The sequence below is a fragment of the Dipodomys spectabilis genome, unplaced genomic scaffold (genome assembly GCF_019054845.1).
Source record: "Dipodomys spectabilis isolate Male_0828 unplaced genomic scaffold, ASM1905484v1 ptg000264l, whole genome shotgun sequence".
NCBI lineage: Eukaryota > Metazoa > Chordata > Mammalia > Rodentia > Heteromyidae > Dipodomys > Dipodomys spectabilis.
This window is the reverse complement of record NW_024870941.1, coordinates 9,754,060-9,763,488: the sequence shown is the minus strand read 5'-3', so window position 1 is coordinate 9,763,488 and position 9,429 is coordinate 9,754,060. Positions and strand designations below refer to the sequence as shown.

The 9,429-nt window shown below is 64.4% G+C and overlaps 1 protein-coding gene across 1 annotated transcript; it reads left to right on the top strand.

Annotated features, from left to right (window-relative positions):
- Positions 1-1,846: 1,846 nt before the first annotated feature.
- LOC122125331 (lymphocyte antigen 6E-like) lies at positions 1,847-7,660 on the top strand. The gene is made up of 3 exons (XM_042699939.1): positions 1,847-1,898; positions 5,034-5,132; positions 7,449-7,660. Exons 1-3 carry the CDS (start codon positions 1,847-1,849, stop codon positions 7,658-7,660), a joined length of 363 nt encoding a protein of 120 aa, XP_042555873.1.
- The last annotated feature ends 1,769 nt before the right edge of the window (positions 7,661-9,429 follow it).

Genomic DNA, 9,429 nt, shown 5'->3' with positions numbered 1-9,429 from the left:
GAGGGAGGGAGGGGGAGAACCAGGAGGGGTTTGTTCAAATCAAGCCACACAGGCAGCAACAGCAGGTGACCTGTGACCCCTCAGTCCCGGGCAGGTTGTGTGTGACCCTTCACTCCGGGGCAGAAATATTTTCTGTCCTGAGGCAGCTGCTTGGGGCCCGCTGGTAGGAGATGCACCCTGGAGCTCTGCCTGGGCCTCCCTCCTCCCCCTGTGGGGCTGTGTCCAGGCCCGTGCACTGCCTGTGCCAGCCTTGACAGGCTTGGTCCACTCAACCCACCAGCTTCCAGCCCCATGCCAGCCTCGCACGGGTACCCAGGCCAAGGTCCCAGGGAAGGTCTAGCCCTGTTCCCAGCCAACTTGCAGCAGCAGCCTCTGGGTCCTGCGGTGGCTGCTGGGGGCTCACACATCCTCCTGCCCGTGGCCGGGAGGCCTTGAACCCAGAGGAAACATGACGTGGGCTGGGCAGGCTTTCTCAGCTGCCGCTGGTCCTCCGCGGAGCACAGAGGTTCCTGGTCTCAGGGGAGGTGATCAGAGCCAGGTCCCCATGGCTTGGGCCGGGGCTGCAGATGGGGTGGGCCCCTCCTTGCCGTTTTGGACATGCAACATTTCCAAAACCCTGATAGTTCTAGAAGAATCTAAGGAACAAAGTAAACGCTGCTGATGATGAATATTCCGGCAGAGCCCTTCCGCCCACCCCCAGCACTGGATGTGATTTCACTTTGCCCACTCTGGCCTTCCCAGACCCCACCCTGCCCCCTCCCAATTCCCACAGCTCCCCCGCCCCCCACATCCAGCTCTACTCCCGCCCTCCACCCACCTGAGAGCAGGGACCCCTCTTCAGCTCAGTCCACCCTGAAAGGTGGGGGGGGGGACAGGCCTTGGGCCCCTCGTCCCCAGAGGTGGTCTGGAGAGGCTCCCTGTGGGGCCTTCTGGGCACGGGCCGGGTAGCATGCCAAGAGAGCTCCAGACAGGAGGACTCTTCTGGGATGGGAGCTTCTAGGCTCGAGGCTAGGCCTGTGTGAGGGCCTGGAGGTGGAGGGGTGGTCTGCTCTGCGCCCCCCTAGAAGGGAGGGGAGGGGGGAGGAGCAGAGGGGAGGGATGGGACATGGCACGGAGGGAGGCTAGGAGAGACCAGGGGACTGGAGAGATACCAGAGAGCATGATACTCCCCAGCCCTCCAGCCTCTGAGACCACAGCAAGACCTCAAGGCAGTGCCAAGCGGAGGGCACTTCCCCACAGTACCCTGGTCATCCCCCTGCTGCCCTGCGGGCTGGCGGCCAGACCAGGAATATGGCACAGGCCAGGCTGCCGGGCGCAGTGCAGGGCCACGGCCCAGGCTCCTTGGTCTCTACAGCAGCCCAGGAGCCCTTAGGAACGCACAGCCTTGGCCCTGAGGGTCTCCAGGTCAGAATGGGCCCGATAGGCAGGTCCCAGGTGACAGTATGCCCACTTCAGACAAAGGAGCACTGGTCAAAGCCAGCTTTCATCCCACGGTGGCTCACTGTCCCTATTAAAATGGGTTCGGCGCCTCTCTGCCTGCCTGGCACAGGACAATGGCAGAGGGGACAGGAGGGGTACCTCGGAGCCCCCCCAAGGGCAGGGCTGCCTGGCAGACCACCTTCCATCTCCCTGGCCCAACCAGGCCCCGTGGTAACTGCTGGAGGTGTGGACCCCACTGGCTCAGGGACCACGGAGCAGGAGGAGGGAGCCTGCGGGCATGAGTCAGGCCAGCCCTACCATCCCAAGCTTCTCTTCAAGCCAAATTACCAGGTTTGCCCCGGCCCCCTCGGTGGCCTTATATAGGAGCCCTTGAGCCCGTGGTTTCCAGTCGTGGTGGATGTCCATGATGAGGCTGCTCCTGGTGCTGCTGCTCCTGGCTGCCGTGTGTGCCACCCTGGGTAAGGCCGCTGCTGGGCCACGCGGGCAGCGGGCAGGCCCTGGGCAGGGCAGCTCTGGCCGGAGGAGCGGGGAGGGAGGGGGCACCCAGGGCACTGGTCTGGGTGGGGGCTGCAGGAGTGTAGCTGCGCCATTTGGAGGCTCATGCCCGGCCAGACACCAGGCCCCAGCCCTTTGGGCGTAATGCCTAGCATCTTTCTGCCTCATAAGGAGGTAAAAAGCTAGGCCGAGGGGAGGCACGGAGCCCCTGACCGAGCACTGGCACAGCCAGCTGACCCTTCGTTGTCCAGGACTGGGTGGGAGAGGGGTGATGGAGGGGGAATTGGTTCCGGGACACTGGTTTAGGTCTCTTTGGGGCTTAAAAGGAAGGATCTAGGCAAGATAGAACACCTGGGCTGACCCGTCCCGGCCTGCTCTGCCCTGACCCCGGTGACCTGGTTTGGGGACAGGAATGAGGCTGGGGGTGGGAGGCATGCACAGCAGCCGGTGATTATCAGCTAAGTAATTATCATCTCAAGGGTAATTAGCCCCATCAGCTTCGTTTGGGCGTGGGAAGGAGGAGGGGGTGGCCTTGAGTGGTCCAGCCAGAGACTGGACACACAGGTAGAGGCTCATTAGCTGAGGGCCAGAGGCTGGCCCCCAGGTCAGGCTGGGGTCATCATGGGAAACTTAAAGAGAAAGGAACTGGGAGGCCCAGGCCAGGGCCCTGCTCAGGTCACCCAGCCCCGGGCTCGGGGAGAAGAAGTTGTCAGCGTTGTGCCAAAGGCTGGGGCCTGGTTGGCAGGGACACCTTTGTCCTCAGAATGCGGCTTCCCTGGGGAGTTGAGTGCACACCCCTCATTCCTGACAGCTGAGGAGGGGGAGCTGCTGGTGAATGGCAGGGGACCCTCACAATGCTTGCCTCAGGCAAAGGAGACCCCACGGCGAAATGGAAGCAGGGAGGGTGCTTGTGCAGTGGGCCCTGGGCACGTTCCCTCCCTTAACGGGACTGGGCACTGGTTACAGACGGAGGGTCTGCAGCTGCCCAGCATCTTCTCATACGGAGACCTCTTCATCTAGGGGGTTCCAGAGCCCGACCTAGGGAACATGCTCTCAGCCCAGAAGGGGTGTCCTGAGGGTCTGGGTGTGACCGCCCTGGCCCCAGGACCGGGTTTGGGCACTGTTCTTTGTCTCCACGTGACACAGAGGCCTGGGCATTGCTGGCCTTGTGTGGACCCACACTCTCACCCCCCATGAAGCTGAGGTGGAGAGGGCGTGGGGCCTAGGCCATTCCTACAGGGGACCCCTTCTATGTCGCCCTGCACAGGACACCCTATGAACAGCCCTACAGGAAACCCCTGGACGCCCCGCTAGGACACCCTCACAAAACATCTCTGTGGTGCAACAGCCACATGGGAGCCCCATATAGAACACCCACAGGACAGGGCGGCTGCGCAGCCGTACAGAGCCCCCTTCCAGAAGTTACCCACAGGTTCCCTGCTGGACCCCCGCACAGGACACTCCCCACACATGCACACACCACACCCCGCGGGCGTCCCTCTAGAGAGCGCTCCTTCGGGATGGCCTCCCACCCCCGCACAGCGGCCTTTCCTGACGCCCCGGCTCCCGCCTGGCTGCTCCCGCGCCAGGGCTGCTCCCGCCTGGCTGCTCCCGCCTCCCGGGCCGCCATCACCTGGCACAGCTGTGGAGGCCTCCCGCCCCACCCCGACACACCGCCTGCTTCGGTTGATGTCTCCGTGTCTCAGCATTGCTCCTCAGCTCCTGGGGGAAGCCGCCCCAGAGCAGAGCTGCTCACTCCAGGAAGGTTCCCACCGCCTGCCCTCTTCCAAAACACATTAGCAGGTGTCACCAAGAGCCACCGTTGTCCCTCCTGCCCCAGCCTCCCCCGCACCCCCGTGGCTGGGACAGGGCCCCCACGTGGGGCCTGCCCGCTCCCTCCCCCTGGGAGCCTGGACCAGGGCCTCTGCGCAGCCAGGGGCACATGGGGCAGGGACTGGCTATTTCCTCTAACAGCCTTCAGGGTGGACTGGGCACTGCTTCCCTGGCCAGGCAGAGTAGGTGTCTCTGGCTTCCAGGCGCGTCCCAGCCCTGGAGTACTGCTGGGCAGCCCTCCCTCCGCCAAGGCAGGAGAGACTGGAGCCACGTGCTTTATCTTCCGAGGACACCAAGGGCATCCCAACCCGCCCCCCCCCCCCCCCGTCCCTCCTCCATGTCTCAGACAAGGCAGGGACAAGGGTAGTAAGAAGAACCCACACCTCCTTTGAAGGCAACTCTCGTAGAGCTGCATGCTGCTTCCCCGTCCCTTCTGACACTGACGCCCTCTTTCTATCCGGTCACTCACCCATCCACCCACACTTCCACCCACCCACCCACCCACCCAGCCATCTATCCATCCACACACCCATCCATCCATCCACCCACCCACCCAGCCATCTATCCATCCACCCACCCACCCACCCACCCAGCCATCTATCCATCCACCCACCCACCCACCCACCCAGCCATCTATCCATCCACACACTCATCCATCCATCCACCCACCCACCCAGCCATCTATCCACCCACCCATCCACCCAGCCATCTATCCATCCACACACTCACCACCCACCCATCCACCCAGCCATCTATCCATCCACACATTCACCACCCACCCACCCACCCACCCAGCCATCTATCCATCTACATACTCACCACCCACCCATCCACCCAGCTGCCCATCGACCTACACACATGTCTCATCTGTCCTGGGTTAGCTGATGGGGCTCAGATACCTTCTCCACGTGCTCAGTCCCCTCTCCTGAGGCAGCTGAAAGGCAAGGCAGACACATGCGCAAATCCTAGGAGTTTAGAAGCTGTGGGGAGACGGGCCGGGCCTGAGCCTGCCTCCCCTCACCACACCCATTCCTGCCACCTGCCAGAGCCCTCACAGCCTGGCTCTGGCACCCGTGGGACCAGAAGAGCCTGGGGACGGGGGTTCAGGGAGAGTGCCAGAAGCACCATGTCAACACCCCAAATCCCTCAGGAGTGGGGAGGATCAGAGAGGGTGACACTAAGAAGGCCGGTAGGCAGGTGGGCGGCCTGGCCCTCGGCCCCAGCCCCAGCCCTAGCCCGGACTGATGGCCTGTGCTTCCCCCCAGCCCGGGCCCTGCACTGCCACGTGTGTTGCGGGCATGAGAACTGCGAGTCTCTAGTGGAGTGTGCCCTGACGGACAAGTACTGTGTGATCACGCGGGCCAGTGAGTACTCGGGCCACGCCGCCCTGTCCTGCCCTGCCAGCACCGCACCACCACGCTCCTACCCTGCCCCGCCTCCTCTCACCCTCACACCCACCAGGCAGCCCTCAGCCCCCGCCCCCCCCAATCCCCAGGGACAACACTGCCCTCTGGTTCACAGACTGAAGAAGGGCATGTGGAAGCTGATGTCTAGAAGCTGTTGGCCAGTACCAGAGCCGGCCTCCCAGGCACCCTCTGGGCCTCTCTGATGCTCTCCGGCTCCCAGTCTCCAATCAGCTGATCTGCAGCTCTGCCCTGAGTACCCTCTCCCTGAGCCATGTCATAGCAGACATCCTCACTGAGAAGGTTCCCCGACAGGGTCTCCCCTTCCTCAGCCCCGCCAGCATGCATTTGTGTATGTGTGCATGCATCTGTGCGTGTGTGTGCATCTCTATGTGCATTGTGCATCTGTGTGCATGTGTGCATCTATGCACATGTGTGGGCATCTGTGCATGTGCATGTGTGCATCTGTGTGAGTGCGTGCATCTGTGTGCATGCGAGCATACATCTGTGTGCGTGCATGCACGCATCTGAGCACATGTGCGTGCACCTGTGTGTGCATCTGTGTGTGTGTATGTGTCTGTGCGTGTACATGCATCTGTGTGCCTTGGGTTCTCTGTGCAGCGAGCAGGAAGACAGGCAGCCAGGCTGTGCAGCCCTGGGCCCCCCCCTGGGCCTCAGTTTCTTACTAACACCCCATGGTGACTCTGTCTAACTTAAACTTGGAGCCACCCGTTTTACAGAAAAGAGGTAGTCCTCCAAGTCCCCTAAATACACAATGCCCAGATCCCTGCCCACACCCCGGCCAGCCCTGGAATCCTACCCAGAAGGCAGGAAAAGCACATTTCCCTCCACAGCCTCTAGGACCCTCCCCACCCAGCAGAGGAGACCCTGCCCAGAGGCGCCTGCTCTGCCCCTCCCGCTGGCACACTGGGTGCCGGGGAGGGGCAGAGGGTGGGAAGCTGCTCCTTGGCTGAGCTGTGAGCAAGGAGAGGGTCCAGGGGCCCACCAGTCCAACGGGGCTCAGGGCAGGAGCTGGGAACACCCGAGCCTTGTCCTGCAGGGGGCGTGAAAGCCACGCACACAGCCCAGGTGCCCTGTGAGGCCAGACCAGGCAGGGCCGCGGCCCAAACATGCTCTTCTTTCCAGCGGGCCCAGCACTGCCCTGACTGCTCTCTCCGGAAACCCAGCCTGTCACTGTACAGCGCTGGGTGCCCTGAGGCTCTTTCAAGCTCCCCAGGGCACCTGTTCCCATCCGTGCCTTCTTCCCATTTGCCCCTCACTGGATATGTCTGTCTGTCTGTCCATCTCTCTGAGTTCCCCTGCTGGATGGGTCCTCAGAGATCACAACTGTTACCATGTGCCAAAGGGCGGGGTTGCTCTCCCAAGAGGCAGCAGGGTCACCCCCTCCTGGAGCAGCACAGGGCTGGAGGATGAGCACGCTGGCGAGAGTCCAGGGGGTGGACAGAGGCCTCTGCCCTGTCCGGGAGCCGCACGGCTCTACCCAGACACAGCCCCTCCCCCGCGGCAGCGGCCAGGCTGGGCAAGGGCCAAGTCTACTGGCGCTCAGCTCTACCTCGACACTGACACGGCGCCAAAGATTAATACATGCCGCCGTCCTCACACACCAGCACTGTGTGGCCCCACGCCAGGGCAAAGACAGCGGGAGAGGCGCCCAGGGTCCAGGGCACAGCTGTCAGGGCCGGGGAGGCAGCTCAGCACAGCCCTCCCGCCCCAGAGCCCCGTCGGACCCACTGTGTGCCTGCACACACACCCGCCAGTCTCCCACAGGGCCAGGGGCTGCCCGAGACGCCCCCTCCCCTGGGCCCTGTGAGGTCCGGCTTGCCTCCCTCACGGAAGGCCGGGTGCGGGCTGTGCGGGCTTCGTGGATCCTTGCTGCCGTCCCAGGCTTCCCAGTGCAGAAGTAGGAGAAGCCAAGGGGAGGGCGGGGAGCTCCTAGACGTCCTAGATTGGAAAAAGGAAGCAGGGAGGACACCACAGATGGGCACAGGAAGGGCCACCATGTCACTCTCTAACCCACATGCTACAAGGGAGCTGGTTGGAGGGGAGGCAGCCCCCCGCTGGCATGGAGGAAGGGCTCCACCACGCACGGTTTTCTGGAGATGCCTGCCATGCACCCCTCAAGCCTTTGCCGGCACTGAGGTCCTAGGACACTCCCCTCCGCCCAGAAAAGTAGGCTGTGCTGGCAGTCGGGGGGGGGTCCTCCAGGGTTGAGTGGGGGGCTCACAATGCCCACAGATACGTCTCCTGTCTCCACAGCCAACCCTGGTGGCATCCTGGTCATGAAGTCCTGCGCCCCCCTCTGCCCCAACAGCACGGTGTCGTCCGACGGCCGCGCCCTCTCCGTCTCCTGCTGCCAGGGCAGTCAGTGTAACCGGAACGCGGCCTCGGGCCTGGCAGGCAGCCTCGGGGCGCTGTGGGCCGGCGTGTCCGCCAGCCTGCTGTGTGCCCTGCTCCGCGCTGCCTGGTGAGCGCTGGGCCCTGCTGATGAGGGTCTGTCTGCCACCTGAGCAGCACCCACAGCCCGCCCCCTCCGCCCCCTCGCTTCCCTGCTTCTTTGGGGACACACCCAGCCCCCCCAGCCATCCTCCTGCAGAGAGAGGAGGGACCACAGCCCCGTGACCCCCCACCCCCACACAGGGCGGCTGCTCCCCCGCCCCCCAGGGCAGCTCTCTTCCCGCCTGAGGGAACCACCTGATGGGGTGCGCTGAAGATTCTTACTTTGCTCCAGGAGACTTCAGCGCTTGGCTGGGTCCTGGGGCCCGCGGCCGTCCTTGCCACCCTCAGCACTCCCCGGTACCCCCTACCCCACTCGAGGGGAAGCAGCCCCAGGCTTTGGGGCTTGGTGCTCCTCCCCCCCCCCAGCCTTGCCTGGCAGGCCCTGTGCTTACGCCCCTGGGACCCCAGCTGCAGGTGGCAGTGTGGGCGCAGGAGTGTACGGTTTGGGCACCAGGCCCTTGGGCCGCCTGCACTCCAAAGCTGCCTTGGCTCCCACCCCAGCCACCTACTCATGAACCCGTCACCCACGGGGCCGCTGATCCTGCTGCCTGCCCAGCCTCCACCCCTCTCCCCATGACCTCCCATGGCCTCCCCTGAGCTCATGGACCAGGGCCTCCTGGGGGGCAGGGGGTGGTGGTCACCATGCCAAGCCTAGAGATCCCTGATACCTAATGGCTAAGGAAACACAGGCCTTCTTAGCAAGCCCTGGCTGCCCGCTGTGGGGGTGAGGCAGGCCCTCCTGGGGCTTGGGACTGGGGGCCCACCTTCAATGCGTGGGGTGGGGGACTGTCCTAACTCCCTGCAGCACCTTTTGCCAGCCCTACTTGCTGTCCTGGAAGATAATAAAGCTGAGATCTGCTTAGTCCAATATGTACAATCTGGGGTCCTGGTCCTTGGTCACGCTTGCCCTCAGAGGTGGGCGGGGCCTTTAGCCAGGGCTGGACACCCCTGATGGGTGGGCCCAGGCACGGGGGATGGGTGGCCCAGGCACGAGGGATGGGTGGCCCAGGCACGGGGGATGGGTGACCCAGGCACGGGGAATGGGTGACCCAGGCACGGATGATGGGTGGGTCCAGGCACGGGGGATGGGTGGTGCAGGCAGGGGGGATGGGTGGCCCAGGCAGGGGGGATGGGTGGCCCAGGCAGGGGGGATGGGTGGCCCAGGCATGGGGAATGAGTGACCTAGGCACGGGGGATGGGTGGCCCAGGCACGGGGTATGGGTGGGCCAGGCACGGGGGATGGGTGGACCCAGGCACGGGGTATGGGTGGGCCAGGCATGGGGGATGGATGGCCCAGGCACGGGGGATGGGTGGTGCAGGCAGGGGGGATGGGTGGCCCAGGCACGGGGGATGGGTGGTGCAGGCACGGGGGATGGGTGGGCCAGGCAGGGGGGATGGGTGGCCCAGGCAGGGGGGATGGGTAGGCCCAGGCAGGGAGGATGGGTGGGCCAGGCACGGGGGATGGGTGGGCCAGGCACGGGGGATGGGTGGGACAGGCACGGGGGATGGGTGGGCCAGGCACGGGGGATGGGTGGCCCAGACACGGGGGATGGGTGGGCCAGGCACGGGGGATGGGTGGCCCAGGCACAGGGGATGGGTGGGCCAGGCACGGGGGATGGGTGGCTCAGGTGTGCGGGATGAGGTGCACTTGCCGTGCACCTGAGCTGTGGTGTCTGTGTGGAGCCCCCTGGCCAGGACTGTGGGAGCTCGCAGCAGCTGACCATAAGGAGGTTGTTCTCAC

Excerpts from the sequence above, each read along its gene's own strand:
- LOC122125331 (XM_042699939.1), top strand. The coding sequence starts at position 1,847 with ATGAGGCTGCTCCTGGTGCTGCTGCTCCTGGCTGCCGTGTGTGCCACC. Across the intron at positions 1,899-5,033 it reads TGCCGTGTGTGCCACCCTGG|CCCGGGCCCTGCACTGCCAC; the intron begins GTAAGGCCGCTG and ends GCTTCCCCCCAG. Across the intron at positions 5,133-7,448 it reads CTGTGTGATCACGCGGGCCA|CCAACCCTGGTGGCATCCTG; the intron begins GTGAGTACTCGG and ends CTGTCTCCACAG.